The sequence below is a fragment of the Balaenoptera borealis genome (assembly GCF_965194805.1).
Source record: "Balaenoptera borealis genome assembly, chromosome: 11".
In the NCBI taxonomy this organism is placed as follows: Eukaryota; Metazoa; Chordata; class Mammalia; order Artiodactyla; family Balaenopteridae; genus Balaenoptera; species Balaenoptera borealis.
In genome coordinates this window covers 103,923,918-103,941,142 of record NC_138868.1, presented here as the reverse complement: position 1 = coordinate 103,941,142, position 17,225 = coordinate 103,923,918, and the positions used below count along the sequence as shown (strand labels likewise).

Below are 17,225 nucleotides of genomic sequence, written 5' to 3'. Positions count from 1 at the left end.
CTGGGAAGATCCCACATGCCGCGGAGCAACTAAGCCCGTGAGCCACAACTACTGATCCTGCGCGTCTGGAGCTTGTGCTCCGCAACAAGAGAGGCCGCGATAGTGAGAGGCCCGCACACTGCAATGAAGAGTGGCCCCCACTTGCCGCAACTGGAGAAAGCCCTCGCACAGAAACGAAGACCTAACACAGCCAAAAATAAATAAATAAATTAATTAATTAAAAAAAAAAAAAAAAAAGATGTGCTTCCTCAGCAAACGCTGGGGCGGCCCCGAGTCCTCATTCCCCAGAGTCGGCGGGGAGGGTGTACATACCGGTGGGGGCGCAGAGCTCAGGCCGCATCCAGCACCTCAGAGCAGTTCTGGCCATCTGCTGGGGGGCAGGAGATCCTAAGATCCCCAGATCCTAGGACCACCTGGGCCTGGGCACCCTGGCTTTTGGAGGCACTTCCATTTCAAATAAAGGGCTGACAATTGACTGATTAATTAGTTCCCTCAATCCACTGGCTTTCTCTCCTTTTCTCTGAAGAAAGAGTCCCCCTAACTCCTGATTCTTCCCCACACTTTTCCGACCAATATATCTACAGCCCCAAGCTTGGTATTTGTCTTCTGTCTGTGTGTCTATTACTCGTGCCAGGCCAAGAGCTTGCAGACCACTGGGAGCCCGCCTGTGCTCGAAGAATCTACCTCCCCACCCCAGACACACACACACACACACACACACACACACACACACACACACACACACACACACTCAGCCCAGACAGAGTCACTGGCTTTCATTATGGCTCCAGCCCTTGAATGATACTAGGAGGTCGCAGCTTTGAAGTCACTCCTGATATTCAAGCCCTGTCTGCTGCAACTTACACTGCACACAAACACAACTACCCTCATGTTAGGTGCACACGGCAGGTGCTTTATAAACATTATACTTAAATCTGAGGCTGTGTCGTCATTTTACGAAAGAGGCTCATGAAAGCAGCTGCTCTGCGTTTCTGAGCCCGGCTGGTTACGTGAGGCCAGGATTTCGGCCTGGGCTGCTCCCCCGGGGGGTGGGCTCAACCACGGCTCCCCAGCCTGTGCCTCCTCTGATCAGAGGGAAATGGACGCACACCCTCTGCTTCCCCCAGCACTGAGGACTCGGGAAGCAGAAGAGTCCTGGTGCAGAATCAGCATTTTCTTCCACGGGAGAGGGCAGGGGTGAGCATGGCCGACCGCGGGGGAGGCCCTGAACCAGTGAGCACAGCCCCGGCTCCCACGGAGTCTCGCCCTGTCCCTGAGACCACCCTGCCCACTTGCCCAGTACTTCGTTCTCTCCAGAATGCGTCTGTCCCCACTCCTTCATCGATGCCACACTTTTTTGAGGCAGCAGCTGCAAGCACTGGAACTCCCAGCTGTAGGTCCCATTTAAGCCTCCCTCTGCCCTGGCCTCTGGAAGATGGTATCCCTATCAGAGGGCCTCTCGTTGAGGCCACGCCCTCTGCAGATCTAGGGAGGATGGCCTGGTGCCCAAGGGCTTATTCGTACCCCACGCTGCAGCTCCACACCCCAACACACACACACACACTCACCATGAGATGCTGGAAGAGCCAAGAACGCATTATATTGGTGGCGTGCTTGGGCAAGACTCCTCGTTTGCTCTTGGACTTCTTATCCTCATTGTCCAGGAGGGAGGTGAGGTCAAGGTTAACCTTCAGGGCACGTGGAGAAAAAACCAGCATCAGCAGCCTGGCGGGCCAGCGGCTAGGGACCTGTTGCCATAGTGACGGCAGCCTCTCGCTGCCAATCCCCTTTCCCAACTCATTCTGAGGGCCCGGGGGAGGTTACCTTTCCTGTCACCCAGCGCCAGCCTCTCGGAGAATGGGAGAAGGGAAGAAGAAGAAGGAGGAAGAGGGGAGGGGGAGAAGGGGATGAGAGAGGAGACAGAGGAAACAGGGTCATGCAAAGGGCACAGGAGAGAGAGATTTGCCGTAAACCATCCAATAGTTAGTAGCGTTCCTGGGGTACATTAGAGTCTGCACAGCGCTTTCCTATCCATTACCGTGGTCAGCCCTCACATCAGCTCTGTAGGCTGCTGGGGCTGTGTGCAGCTGGTGTTAATCCCTCGTCTATGGATAAAAACTCAGAGGCTCAGAGAGGTTAGGTGACTTATCCGAGATGGCAGAGTTAATGTCAGATCTCGGGCCTCTGACTTCAGATCTTCTCACTCCCACCCTGGCCCCCTTGTGTACGCTCTACCCCACTGAGCTACAGAGTGGCTCGGAGTGTAGACCAGCAATAGGAAGTGCAGGATCCCTCGATGTAACCCCGAGAGGCAGCAAAATCCCAGCTGATAAAACCTTTCCAACACCCACCTTCTTTTCTGTCAAGTGGGGGTAATGATACCCCTGAGAGGAATAATGAGGATGTAAGGAGTTACTGGTGTAAAGTGCCTAGCAGGCAGTAAAGCGTACGGTTGCCCTCCCCCAAACCCATGCACATGTGCACACACCTACACTGTACACACACACTCACCTGTGTGTTCTGGATCTGGATGGCTCCCTGGGGGATTGCTTGGGTGACCACCTGACCCTGGGAGGTTACCATGGTAACCGGCTGGTATAAGGCTCCACCTGAGGAGACAACCACTTTTGGAGTCCCCTGCCATAGGGGTGGGTAGGAGTGAGGGCAAGCAGGGTTCCCAATGGCCTTGGCACTCACGTGTAAACACCCTCTACTCTGGAGGCATTCAGCCCCTGTGGAGGAGGGGTGGGATGGGGATGGGGTCCAGAGAATAGAGTCTGTCTGTGTGTTTGGCGGAAGGGTCTCTGACGGGCTTATGAGACTTTGACCCAAATTTGTTCCAAACCACCACCATCAGGTCTTGCTAACCATCTATAAGCTTACAGAACACTTTAGTCAAGAAACTCAGCTGGAAGCCCCTCCCACGGCAGGGGGCACCTCTCCCATTTCCTAGGACGTTTTGTTCAGTGCCCTGCCCCCCAACCCTGGAATTCCCTCAGGGCCACCCGGCCTCCTCCCAGGGGTGTTCCCCACAATCCGCTGCACAGACCTGACACCACTTGTGAGTTGACAGTTGTCATGGCGATGTTGCCCTGCTGGAGCGCTGAGGCTGGGACCACAATCCCCTGGGGGTTATTGGAGACTCCAGATATGGAACTGGGGGAATTCTGCAGGAGGTCCTGGCAGTAAGGGAGGCGTGGTTTGTGACAATGCTACTAAGAGCTTAGATGCCACAGCCCCAAATTTCTCCTCTCCCCTCCCCCTTCCTGCCTTCCCTCCTCCCTTTTCCTGCTCCTCCCAGACCCAAATCCAGAAAGCAATTCTCATGGCTCCCTAGAAAGTGTGAATAAGCAGGCTCAATCTGAAAAAAAACCAACCAACAATAGTCATGCCTTTAACCATTCCATTCCCCTGCAAACCTGAGACATTAAATTATCCCGTAAACCAGTGGTCCCCACCTTGGCTTCACTTTGCAAGTTCCAGTATTGGTAACTAGGTTCCATCCCCGGCGATTCTAATTTAACTGGTCAGGGGTGTGGCCAGGGCTTTTGGTGGGGGGGCGGGGGCGGGTGTTGAAAGCTCCCCAGGTGATTCCAACCCAAGGCCAGGCCTGAGTACCAGGCTTCACCTGCTCACGCTCAGTTGTCTCCAGATGCCCCACCCCCACCCCAGGGCCTCGCTTCCCAGTACCTGTAGCACAGCACTTATTACACCAAGATCCACACAAAGTGGCCTCCAACATATCCTCTTTGTATCCTTAGCACGTAGTTTAGGGCCTGACACATCACGGCTACTAAAATATTTGCTAAATAATAATAAAAAATAGCCTCCTGGCCTCTTCATAACCTGTCTTCCAGGAATCTCACATGAGCCTCCCCTCAGCCAGCCTCGGGCACATTTCATCGGCCACTTCCTCTCCCTCCGGCCCCCAACACAGAGCCCACCACGGGGGTCCCCTCCGCCCCACACTGTCACTGCCTGCCCGTTTCCCCCAGACAATCCAAAGCAGCTAAGAAAACCATTTCCCCCCCCGGTACCCTCATCATTGCCACCTAAGAGCTGGGCTAATACCGCTTAGACTTGATGTAGAGGTCCAGGAGGGAGGCTCGGCCGTGGGTCTCCGAGAAGGGCAGCAAGGCCTCCCTGCTCGGCGGCCGGGCGCTCTGCTCTGCTCGGGAGGGTTTGTGAGGAAGGAATTGGGCGCGAGAGGTCGGGGTCTCCAGGCTTCGTTTGGAGACAGCAAGGCAGGCGCGAATGAGGTGTAGAGGAGGGAGCCTGAGGAGACCCACCAGGGTCGCTTAGCGCCCACCCTCCGGTGCCCCCGACCACAGGTCCACGTGTAAAAACAGGGCTTGAACCGGGTAACCTGCCCAAAAGGCCAGCTGTAAGGAATTAGGCAGGAAAACGGCCAAGGAAATAGGGGGAAAAGGAGGCCCCTGGCTTCCTAGCTTTGGTTTTAGGACCAGCAGGAGTTTGGGCCTTCAGGCTGCAGGAAGGTCTAGAGTGTGGAGCGAGGAGAAACGTGCACTTGGAGGAAACCTGGAGCCAGTGACCGCACACAGGGAGCGACAGACAAAGGAGAGGCATCAAAGGCCAGGGGATAGCCAGGGCGCGTCACCTCCCAGACCCTGGCACCCGGGAAGCTGGCCAAGCCCCTCCCAGGAAGAGGCAGTCGGTACTGACTTATACGTCTCATTGTCTCATTCGATTCAGCTGCTTAAGCCCCCTTGGCGTCTCCTCCGAGCTGCCTTTTCTACCCTCCTGTACTGTCCGGCCCAGGGCTGGAGGAGCACGGGCTATAAATAAGCAGCAGCGGGGCAGGAGTCTGGATCCCCGTCCTCCACGCCCGGGCCTCCCATCTGGCTCCTGGGGGGGGGCGGGCGTGGGGCGGGAGGAGGCCTCGCTCCCATACTCGGCTCACCTCTACGGCTGTGACCTTGGGGAAGGGAGGGAGCAGCTCCTGCCTCGACTTTTCCTTTCTGGGATCGGTGAGGGCCTCCCCACCAGCGAGGTTTATTCTTTGAGCAGAACTCTTGGCCTTCTCATTTGTACAGCTCCAGGGTAACGCTGAGTCTGACCTGCAGAAGCCTAGAAGCTGGAAGGGCCCTTACAATCTGAGTATTTCAGCTCCCTGAGGTACAGATAAGGAACTGAGGCTTCGACGTCCAAGCGACTTGCCCGCGGTCCCCCAGCTGCGTAGCAGCAACAAGGCTAGAACCCAGCCCTCCTTCCTCCACGAACACTGGCCCCACACCCCGTGCCAAGAACTAGGCTGCAAGGTGCTCCTGGAATCACAGCGGTTCAACAGCTGTTGAAGGCAAGTGAGCAGATAAAAACAGCCCAAACCTGAAAGTACAGAGACAGCGTGGGCACCCAAGGAATGAAGGTGGATTGGGAATTAGCACCTCTTGTCTCAGTCTCCTCACGCCTCAGTCTCCTCACTTATAAGATGTGTCTGGCTCGGTGCTAACACCCAGGAATCCTCAAAGCCTGACTCTTCAGCTGTGAGTCTGCTCCAAGCCTGAGCTCCCCTCGTCCCAACCTCCCAGCCAAACATTCTCCCACGGTGTAAAGCAATACTGAGATGATGTGAGGCTGAGGCAAACGTGGAAGGTAAATTTAATGGGGGGGGGAGAATCCACTCCATGCCACTCACCCTAAAACTAATGGCAGTGACTTTTTAATAATCTCTGGTTTGGAATCACCCATGCCACAGTGCTCGTCATTGAATAAGGATATTTGGGAATTTCAAACGTAAAAAGTTGTCCCAGACTTTCTCTCCCAACCCCACCCCCTGCCCCTCGGAAAAAATATCCAGCAAGGTTAGAAAAACACAAGCAAAGCCAGTCAAATAAATATAAGATGTATGTCTTGGGATTCAACCAACACATTTTTACTAGCCAGAGGCAAAAGAGTGAGCTATCACCTGGATACTTCACCGGCTTATTCAAACTCTGGCTGGTTCTCAGACTTGTGGCTTGGCTAGCCTCCATGCCAGCTTCCCCAGTTTGGGTAACTAAAGGCAATTTATGCATTGGCTCAGACCCTTCTCTTTCCTGCCCTTTCCTCCTACTCTGGGTCTTTGCTGGGAGGTGCTAAGAGGCCAAGTTACATTAGTAAAGGAATGGGACGGAGAACTTCATGGGTAGAGACCGTGGGCAGGGCCTGGGCTGGCCCCATCTTAGCTGGGGCAAAGAGAGGAAGCAAAATCTTGGCATCCCTGAGGTCTGGGGAAATGATATTCATCTCTTACATTTGTAAATATGAGCTGTTTCACAAACCTGCCTGAGAACTGGGGTGTTTTTTTGTTTTCTTTTCTTCTGTTTTCATTTATTATTGGCTACATCGGGTCTTAGTTGCGGCATGCAGGATCTCTCGTTGCAGCGCGCGAGCTCTTCGCTGTGGTGGCTTCTCTCTAGTTGTGGACTGCGGGCTCCAGGGCGTGTGGGCTCTGTAGTTTGTGGCGTGTGGGCTCTCTAGTTGAGGCGCGCGAGCTCAATACTTATGGCGTACGGGCTTAGTTGCCCCGAGGCACGTGGGATCTTAGTTCCCTGACCAGGGATCGAACCCGTGTCCCCTGCATTGTAAAGCGGATTCTTTACCCCTGGAATACCAGGGAAGTCCCCACTGGGGTGTTTTTTAAGACACAGATTCTGAGGACCATTGAATTAGACCATCAGCAATCTGTGTTTTTTAAAAACCTCCCTCACATGGTCCCAAAGATCAGATGGGTCTGAAAACTACCTATTTATCATACACACTGAATATCAGAGAGCATTCTTTCACCGTGCTATTTCATTTTAATCTCACCACTACCTATGGGGTCAGCAGAGGAGAGATTATTCTATTTGCCTGAAGAGGAATTGAGGTCCAGAGAATGGAAGTGACCTTCTTGAGTCACATAGCTCTGCCTCGAACCCAGGTCTTCTGGCTCCAAGCGTGGCACCGATGCTCCCATGGAGAGATGAGCTTTGGAGTCAGACAGCCAGGCTCCGAGGTTAGCACAGTGCCTGGCACATTTAGGCACCCAATAAATCATTTCCCACTTCCTTTGGCTAAAGTCATGCCACTAGGGAATGGCACAACAAGGGTTTAAAGCCTGTCCTAGACACGTAGGGCCTCTTGGGTTCCTTACTTAGCGACAGCAGAGGTTCATCCGGGGCTGCATGCCTAGCCGTGGTGGTCACGCCTTGACACACGCCCCTTCGTTCCTGCCTCCCTGCCTTCGGTGTTCCTGGAGCAAGGCCAAGCCCCAGAAGTCGAAGCTGCGGTCTCTGTCCCAGACAAGCTCCGTGACTTGACTTTGCAACTATTTCTGGTTACGCCTTAGTCTCCAGCCCGCTAGAACCTTGTCTCTATGGAGACAATGGGGCTGCGTCTCTGGAGACCGTGTACCGGTCTTTTCTGAGGAAGGAGCTTCTACAGCGGCAGTGGGAGCCCCCTGGGGAGAAGACGTTGGCTAAGCACACAGTGTTATTATCTTCTCGACAGCTTCCTCCTGGGTCTCAACAGACTCCAAACCAGGTAGATGGTGCTCTGTCTAGACCCACACAGAGCTGTTTCCTGCCAGGCTCCTTGGCCTCATGAAGAGGCTAGAAGCACATTTGGTAGTTTCAGTGACATTTCAACATCCGGAGACTCACATGCCTGCTTGAGTTGTCCAGGAACCAGGGGCTGAAAGCTGGTTATCCAGCCCAGGAATTCTTTGCCATGATCAGGAGCATGACAGTGGTGTCTGCAATCCTCTGGAAACTGCCAGAAGGCTGGGAATCGTGGGCACTTTCCCGGCTCCTCTGGTGGAGCCGTTCCACCGGGCTGGGGAGCATGCAGTCTCTTACTTTCTAGTAGGAAATGGGCCAAAAAGCTGAAAACTTAGAGTTCCCCAGCAATGACATCTTTTAGGGCATGGACCAGGTGACCAGAAGTCAGATGGAAATCAACGAGCTGGACTCCACAGACCTCATCCCCCTCCTGCTCCTTGTGTGCTGTTTCCCAGAGACACAGAGAGGCCAAGAGCCTCTCGGGAGGGGCAGAGCGAGGTAGGGGAGCAGCTTTAGGACGCCTGAGAGCTTGCACTCCTGGACGCCACCCGTGGGCCAGCTTCCAGGCTCTGGCTTCCTGGGGCCATCAGTCATTCTTTCTGAACCACAGTGGTCACTGGGTGAGTTTTACTCCACATTTCATTTTTGGAACAAAGAAAGATGACTTGTTCAAAAGGAAGCCCTTACTAAGAAAAAGTGAAAGGCTCTGCAATTACTTTTGGAAGCGGAGGGTGGAGACGGCGGGGAACAAATGAACTGGCAATGACTGTGAACTCTGACACGATGGTCTGATGTCAGCCCAGGTGGAGCTGTGTCAGCCCCTCGAGCCATCTTTCTTCACTGTTAACAGCGAAAGGGCTTATGCTGCGTGGGAAGACTTAATTTCCACTCAAGGAAGAAACTCCTGGAAGAAACCACGATGGTAAGAAGAAATGAAGGAGTGAAGGAAAGGACTGATTAGAAAAGTTTTCCTTTAAGTTATTTTGAAATAGCTGTAATTTTTATTGTACTAGGATGCCTGTGAGACAGGGGAGTGAACTGGATGACCTTGCGAAGGCCCTTCCAGTTGGGGATTTTAGAAAAACCAACGCCATTCCCTGGGATGTATTGTGAGTGGGCGGAGGGAGTCGGGGGCGGCGGGAGTGGGCGCCCCGGCTGTCTGCCATCCACCCCCAGGCCACTAGGGGTCTCTGCTGATCCACCAGCCCAGACCATCCTCCCCAAAGCCTCCCAAGCCTCCGAGGAGGGCAGGTTTGTTGCTAATTTGCCTAGACTGGGGGTGGGGAGCTGGTCTGCTGGAGAGCTTGTCTTGACCCACCCGGGCAAGCCCTCGGCCCATCCTCTTGACTCCTTTAATGCTTCCTGTCAGCCTGATATGCCGGGCAGGCAGCACAAGGGTTCTCGCTCATGCGCATGTCACCTCCCCCTGCTTGGTTGCAGGGTTTTTGAGGGAAAGAGGGGTCTTTCTTTGAATTCCCCCAAACTGCCTAGCACAGCGTTGGGTGCACGATAGACGCTCAGCAGATGGGTGGCCTGAGTGGGCTTCAGCCTGGAACGGGGTGAGCTTGTGCCTTCGGGGGGCAGGGACGTTGCCGATGTCCCCAGACACCGTGTTCTTGGCCGCGTCCCTCCAGTTCTGGCAGAGCCAGCGTTCTGTCTCAGGCTGGGAAAAGCTGGGTTCCCAAACCCGGAAAGCCAATCACATGTAAACAAGCCACCTAATCCTGTTCCTGTTCCACTCCAGTTGGGAGCTTTCGTCTCAAGGGAATGGCAGCAGCTGCTGCTCTTAAGGAACATTCCCTCAGAAAGAGGGAGCCGCTCAGGTTTCTGAGCCTGGCAGGGCCGCCCTCTTGGGGTCCTGGCCCCTGAGCGGAGGCTGGGGGGCTAGGAACCCAGGAGGGACAGTCTTAACGCCCATAAAGGAGGAAGGCAGTGGAACTCCCGGAACTCAGCTTCCTGTCACTTGGGTCTGGGGGTGTCCCCTTTTCATCTCAGCAGCGACCTTGCAGGGTGGGTCACCACCCCCAGCTCGGCCACCACGGGGCAGAACTTCCAGGGGCTGAGCTGAGATGCTGGCTTCCCACCCCCTTGGCCTCCGGCTAATGTTGAAAATGCAAACTCTGTGGGTCAATAGGTAAGCTTCCCCTTCCCCAGGTGAGGATGTACTGATTAGCGCCCTTCCTATTTTTCTGGAGAGTAGCACAGCTGCAGAGTTACATCTGGTCGGCTGAGCCCAGAATCTCAGAACTGTGCTTACTCTGTGGCCTCTCCCTTCCCTACTTTCAATCTATTAGCAAATCTAAATTCTTGCTTCCCAGCAATTGGTTTCTCACTCACTGGTCTCTGAATCCCTGATCTACAGCTAGGTAGGGTCATGCTTCCCCACCCAGGGCCCAGGACCCTTGGTTCTCCTTCCTACGTGTCACAGAAAAAGTAAAAGGATCTAGTAAATGAAAATAGACTCATCCCTGACTCTGCTGCTTATTAGGTGTGTGACCTTGAACCAGCGACTTCACTGCTCTGAGTTTCCTTTTCCTTGGGTGTAAAATGGAGAAAGTAATGTGCACCTTGCAGGCTGGTTGTGAGGCATAAGCAAGATAATCTATGTCAAGCACCTGGTACCCAGAGTGCTTGGGACCAGGGAGCTCAATAAACGTGGACGTTCTCCCCTTTCTCTGCCAGTTCTTCCTTGAGCAGCTCAAGAGGTGGTGAGTCGGTTCATTTGTCTCCAACGCGTCTCCAATCCTTACCCCGTTGCCTACATTCTCCACTGCCTTTAAAGTCTTTGGCAATTGGCTGTGGTGATCAGACTCAAAGCATAACCTCCCACAAATTTGGCTGCAAGATGCTCCATCATTACGTTCGCAGTTAGAGATTGTGTCGCAGTGGTTTTCATGCCCTTGGAACCCAGCAAGCTAAGTAGGTGCTTGAACAGATGCACGTGGCATGAGTGACTGATGTTCCCCCCATACCCCGGCCCCTTCTCTGCAGGGACTGTGAAAGGCTCTCTCTGTTCCTTACCTTCTCCAGACTTCTCTCTACCCTGGGAACATTCGCACTGAGAGCTCCCAGGTAGTCTGCTAACCGTCCTCCACTCCCCCAAGCTTGCCTGAATTGCCCCCTCCTCTAGGAAGTCCTCCCAGGGCCAGTGAATCTACAGCTTCTGCAATCACAATAGGATTTGAAAGTCCTCCTGCTGGCCTATCTATCTGATCCTTACAGAGGTTTGCTCGTCCTGTCTCTGGGCAGGAACAAACCCTGGCCATGAGGGCGTGCAGGCTGGGGCCTGGGCTTTCCCCGGGGAGGAAGAAGTATGCTGAGTGGTGACTGGGCAACCTCAGGCCATACACATGCTTTGCTCAATCCAGACCCCTTCCAGCGGCTGCCTTCCTGCCCTTCCTCAGGGTCCCCTTGCCCCCGAGCACTCTGTGCTCACATAATTTATCTAGATCCTTGGGTGTGACTCCAGCTCCCTCCCACTGAGATTGGGCACTCATCACGGACAATTCCCTGTGTTCTCCCAGGACCTAGCACGGTGCATACAGTAAATGTATGCTTCCCCTAAATGCTCGGCAAATGAATGAGAACTGTGGCTCCGCCTGATTTGCACTGGAACAGAGCTGAGGTTTAATCTCCACGGGGAAAGAGGTCAAACTAATGCTTGAGGGGGGCGGGCATGAGGGTCTCTCCAGTGGAATGGTTTATTTGGTGACATCAAGGAAGGGCTTCTTCACTGAGGATCTGCCCCCACAGGAAGCCTGGGTTCTGCCGAGTAAGAATCCTGGGTGTCATTAGGTGCAGGCAGGGCAGGGTGGCCTCCTCCAGAGGAGAAAGGACAGGCTGTGGCCCAAGTCCTTGGAAACCCCGGTTTAGCTTTCCTGCTTGCTGAAAGCAGTCACCCCCTCTCCGAACCCCCTTCCACCCCCTAGGAGAAAGCTCACACATAGAAAGGGGAGGCCAAGCGGGGAGTATGCCTGGACCTCACAGAGCTGGATGGGGACTCAGTATGGCAGCTGAGAGAGGGGGACCAATTTGAATAAAAAAACATCTCCCACTTTGCAACACAAGGCTGAATGATTAGCACACAGGCAAAACCATGAGCCAGCAGTTTGCAACAAAGCTGGCAGGCGGCTGGAATGTTGATCCTGAGGATCAAGTTCCAGAGGGGAGACACCCCTCCCCAGGCCAGGCTGGCGCTCGTCGCGGCTATTTCAGGCTGGGGGGGATTAAGGTCGAACCATGACGAATGTGTGCACAGACACACACACACACACACACACACACACACACACACACACACGCACCCACCCACCCACACACACACACACACACACACACACACACACACACCCACGCACCCACGCTCCTCCTCTCTCCTCTGCCGAGCTGGCTCCCACGCCCGGACCCCAGGCAGGCCTGCCTCCTGCACTGAGTCTCTTGGCCCCGAGGGTCTCTCCTTCCTGGGAAGGCCCAGGCCAGCCCGCGCCCACCTTGGCGAGGCAGAGATGGGAGCCTGACCTGGGGATGTGGACGGGGCAGCGCAGGGCACATCTTGCTCACCTTCTCCCTGACACACACCTGGGACGCTGCACTGACCCCCCCCCCCACTACTGCCGCCATCTCTCTTTCCAACTCCTTTCTGCCTCTGCCTGTCTTCAGCCCCACTCTCCTCTTCCTCGGTCTGTGTCTCTTTGTCTTTGTTGTTCTTTTCCTCTAGTTCTTCAGCCTCTCTGTACCTCCCTCTCAAACGTGACCATTGATATTTGTCTTTCTTTCCCTTTGTCTTTCTCCCTACTTCTCCTTTCCTCCTTTGCCTTCCTCTTGCCTCCCTTGATTTCTCTCTATCTTTCTCATCATGTTACTTCTTTCAACAGATATTTACTGGCTGCCTATCATTCACCAGGAGAGGAAAACGTAAAGTCACATGGGATATTTACCATGTAAATGGCCCACTGTGCCCAGGAGTTAGTTGAGAGAAAGAAAAGTCCATGCTTTGGGGTGGGGTGTCAGGGAGGCCCCCATGGAGAGAGCAGCCTTATTATTGCCCTTGGGGAAGAGGCTGGGTTTGGTCCTGCAGAGGTGTGCGGTCATCACCCAAACACACAGGCGTGGAAAAATAGTGACCTACAAGGGCATCAAACGTCAAGTGAAAGGATGTGAAAACTCTGGGGGGCGATTGGGGTTTTCGAGCAGGAGAATGGCTTGAATAGAGCTTTAGAAGATAAAGCTAGCAGCAGAAGGTTAAGAGGTGTGCATATGTGAATTTGTGTGTGTGTGTGTGTGTGTGTGTGTGTGTGTGTGTAGGAGGGCTGCGAGGTAGCCAGAGAAGACAGAGAGCAGGTTAGGAAGCTATGACAGCAGCTCGTGTGTAATTACCTTATTTACCCACTGAAGCCTGAACAAGTAGGTGGGGCTAGTGAGAGGAAATGAAGGGACAAATCTGAGAAGCAGCAAATGGGACCACCTCGCTAAGTGTCTTCTCCTCTCTTTCTTGGTGTCTTTGTTTGTGTCTGATTGTCTGAGTTCCTCTTTCTAAGCGGATCAGAGGCCTTTCTGCAGTGGTCACCCCAGGGCCAGCTTCACTGTCAGGCACAGATGGGATGTTTACGGTGATAGGAATCAAAGTTCCTTCCTCTCTCCTCTAAGCTCAGAGGCACTGAATGCAGGGATTCCCCAGGAGGACTGATTTTTGCAGATAGCATCTCCGAGGCCCGGCTCACCCAGAGCCCACGTTATCCTTCTCTACTAACCCGCGTCTCCGGTGACCCTGCTTTCTGCACACGAAGTTGTCGGCCTGGGGACCCCAAGCCTGAGGGGGTCACTGTGGCTGCAAAGCCCTCTGGCCCTCCTTTCTTCTCCCACTGCCCTGGTACACCCCCAATGCCAGAGCTCGAGCTGGGGTTGGAGGGCCCAGGAGGGGAAACCCAGTGCCTCTCCAAGGACCTGATTATTTCCAAAGACTTGTGCTAATTTTCTGATATGATCCTCACATCTCTGTGAGGCACTAAATCCTCATTACTTTTCCTGACCGATGCATTCTAATTAGATCAACACTTAAAACAAATTCACAATAGCCACAGGATGGCTTTCCATCTCATTAACTCCTCACTTATTATTTTCATGAAAATTACTGATAAAAACGTGCATCTCCATTTGGTGAGGCCTCACAGCCTCCTTGGCTCCTATCTTGCATCTCTCCCATCACCGGGGCTGCGGCAGCATCGCCATGGTAACCCACAATAATAGAAACTAATAAATTACAAACGAGATGCTCGTTGAGCAATTATTGTCCTCTTTTATGCAAGTTTCTTGCTAATTTTGATCATAAGGGAAAGTACAATAAGACTCTGAAGGAATGAGTCTATTTCAAGAGAATATTAGCAAGCAGAAGCCTGGGCAGCTGAGTTTAGATCTGTAATAAAGTGATTTGGTGATTTCAAGCAATGGGAAGAGGAAATAAACTTCCGGCTTCGTGTCCCATACAGTACTCACTATCGAGTCCCACAGAGACCCCACTGGGGTGGGTTCAATGCGATTCCTGCTATCAAAATGTACAAGGTATGGCTGGCCTTCTAGGGGTCACCATGTCCTTTCCCCTGCCTCCACCAACCTAGAGAGATAGATTATACATATCGATCCTTAAAACTTAAGGATAAAAATGGCACCATCTTTCTTTGGCATTCTTTCCAGCACGTCTCACCAAGCATTCTTAGAAAGTTTACCGGTATCCCCAAGCCTGATTGTCTTTTGGGCAGAGGCTAGTGCAAACCTCCTGGGGGACCCTCCATGTGTCTGTCCTGGACTCAAGAGCTCAGTGGGAGAAGAAGAAAGTGGTGAGTCTAGGGCTTACATAGACACCAGTGAGTTGGGAAGGTATCACCAGGAAGCTTTCTTAGTTTATAGGTTTTGGGAAAATATTCTGTCCTGGAGAGAGAGCCCATTCTCTGCCATTTCCACAGTTCCCAGTTCCCAGGATGAAGGTGGCAGGTGAATCTTGTGAGGGGTGACTTTAGGTGACTTACACAGTGGCCCTGGACCACAGGGAGACAGATGTGCCAGGGCAGAGTGAGCAACTAGAGAACGATCGGGGAAAAGCTGTCCCGTGGGAAGCTGTTGTCTCCTATTAGGTGGGCAGGATTCAGGGAAGGCCCACTTTCCCCACACTCTCCTTCCCAAAACACAGAGAGCTCATCAAGCCACAGCCCCCGTTGAGAAGCCTGTGAGGCTGGGATGTCTGGGTCCACTCCCAGTTCTGTCCCCGCCTCATTCTCCTGCAAAGCTCTCCATCTCCTTAACTCTCGTGCTCATTTTGGGGGATATCTTGGACCAGGAAGCCAGGAATCACTTTGGACATTGTCCCTCTCAGATCTGGTCATCTTCTAGGGAATACTGATGCCCTGGCATGCCGAGCTCTGGGTGAAAAAGGGACTGAGCTGCCTGAAAAGAGCAGGAGGAGTGGATCAGAGGATGCTCTCACCTCGTGGTGAAAGGATACAGTGAGTCTAAACCATTTTCCTAGGTCTCCACGGGACCTTCAGACGTTCTGACACCTCGCCTAGGAGCCTGGCTAGGAGACAGGACCCAGCCCTGTGTGTTACCTGTGAGTGAAGGTTTATGGAGGGCTGGTTGGGGGAGTAGGGCCCCCCGAGGTCATTCCTGAGCAGGTTATCACTGTGCATCTTGGTTTTGAGGCAGGTGATGTAACGGTTACAAAAGTCCTTGCAGAGTTCATTGACTTTCTCCAGCTCCAGCAGGTGGATTCTCAGGACCTGGATTGCCTTCACCATCTGTGGAGGGGGAGGAGAGGTGAGCCCAGGTGTCTGGATCCCAGTCCCCTCACTGCCTTGACCGCACCCCCCCCCCAAGTCCCAAGCACACGGACAGAGAGGAGCCCATGCTCGCCCTAGGGACATACGCTTTCCACCGCAGGATTTAAATTCTCCTTGTGGGTAGCTGCCGACTGTTTCCTTGCTTTGAGTTCACTTATCACAGCTGTTCTTGAGGCAGGTGTGGTATTCTGAGAACAGCAGTGTCCTTAGAGGTTAGAAGGCCAGGTCTCAAGCCCCCTGCCTGCCATTTACAGTCTGTGTGGCCTTGGCCATGTGCTTAAGCTCTCCGCGCCTCATTGTCTGACAAATGGGGACCATTACGCGCTCCCTGACAACTGTACAGTTTTGTGGAGAGGAGCATCTGAGGGAAGGCGTGAGCTGCAAAGTGTGAGGCCTTGAACAGGCACGAGGAAGACCGAGATCAGAGTTCTTTGCAAGAGCCCCAAGAGGTCAGGGACTGGCTATTCTTAAACACGTATTCTGAGTACCTCACGTGATGCCAGTCACCTAGCAGACACCCCATCAATACATGTTGACTGACCGCATCATCCAGCATGACTTAGCTGGGTGCGGTGGCCTTTTCCGTACCCTTTGGTACGTTTGTCTGCCGCCTCTTCAAGTGGACGTTCCTAACCTTTTCAAGGCAAGAAGCTATTTCTCAGTCGAGGCTTTTCCCTTTATCGTTGTTATTATTATAAAAAGAAGGTGCCATGGAAGGTATGGAAAACAGAGGATGAAAAAGACTGCCCTTGATCTAATCACCCTAAAAAGAATGACGATTTTTTTGTTCTTTTTCGCATGCGTGTATTTCAACATAGATTCAATCACCTTGTATGTACAGTTTTCCTTCCTGTTTTTCCCCTTAGTTTACCAAATGTATTTTTCTAAGTGGCAGGAATGTTTCCTCTATTCTCCCTTCTAGACTGCAAGCTTCTAGAAGAGAGGGGTGGTGGCTAATTTGCTCACCCCATTATCCTTGTTACTAACACAAGTGGATACTGAGTAAATATTTGTTGAATGGGTGAAAGTTATTGAGTAAATACATTTTAAATTGCTGCATATCATTCCATGTGTGTGCCACACTTAGCCAATTCCTTATGGTTGGGCATTTAGGTTAATTCCAATTTTTAAATTTTATTTAAAAAAAATGTTACAGTGACTTATCTTCCAACCTTATAGCTTATTCGTGTTTCTGCATTATTTCCTTAGGACAAGGTCCCAGAAGTGACAGAAAAAAAGCTATGGACATACTTTTGGCTCATGATAAATATGGCCAAATTGCTTTTCAAAAAAGGTGTTGGAGCAATTGGATATCCACAAGCAAAACAGTGAACCTTGATTTAAATCTCACGTCTTATACAAAAATTAACTCAAATGGATCAAAGACTGAAATGTAAGACATACAACTATAAAATTTTTAGAAAAAAAAAAAACAAACCCAGGAGAAAATCATCAGGACCTAGGGCTAGGCAAAGAGGTCTTAGACTTGACACCAAAAACATGACCCAGAAAAGGAAAACTTGATGAATTGGACCTCATCAAAATGTAAAATGTTTGCTCTTCAAAAGACCCTGTGAAGAAGATGAAAAGATAAACTACAGACTGGGAGAAAATATCTGCAAACCACATATCTGACAAAGGACGTATGTCTAGAATATATAAAGAGCTCTCAAAACTAGCCAGTGAAATAACAAGCAATCCAATTAGAACTTGGGCAAAAGACAACATCAGACATTTCACTGAAGAGTATATATACATGGTAAATAATCACATGAAAAGATGTTCAATGTCATTAGCCATCAGGGAAATGCAAATTAAAACCACAATGAGATATCACTACACACCTATCAGAATG

At 52.2% G+C, this 17,225-nt stretch overlaps 1 protein-coding gene and 1 long non-coding RNA gene across 7 annotated transcripts in view; one reads left to right on the top strand and one right to left on the bottom strand.

Annotated features, from left to right (window-relative positions):
• The window catches only part of PKNOX2 (PBX/knotted 1 homeobox 2), a 258,653-nt gene that overhangs the window by 17,825 nt on the left and 223,603 nt on the right, over nucleotides 1-17,225 (bottom strand). For 4 of the 5 annotated variants that reach the window (XM_082341039.1, XM_082341038.1, XM_082341040.1 and 1 more), the window contains 4 exons: nucleotides 15,140-15,328; nucleotides 3,050-3,179; nucleotides 2,512-2,609; nucleotides 1,569-1,688 (listed from right to left, as the gene is read on the bottom strand). In XM_082341039.1, the coding sequence (XP_082197165.1) occupies nucleotides 1,569-1,688; nucleotides 2,512-2,609; nucleotides 3,050-3,179; nucleotides 15,140-15,328 (537 nt within the window). The remainder of the gene's footprint in view (nucleotides 1-1,568; nucleotides 1,689-2,511; nucleotides 2,610-3,049; nucleotides 3,180-15,139; nucleotides 15,329-17,225) is intronic. The other variant, XM_082341042.1, reaches the window with a different exon arrangement.
• Nucleotides 3,191-16,807, top strand: LOC309605330. 2 transcript variants are annotated; one of them, XR_014231341.1, is made up of 3 exons: nucleotides 3,191-8,463; nucleotides 15,061-15,141; nucleotides 16,580-16,807. It is a non-coding gene; the product is annotated as an uncharacterized lncRNA (long non-coding RNA). The 2 variants fall into 2 exon arrangements; XR_014231342.1 differs by having other exon boundaries at nucleotides 3,191-15,141.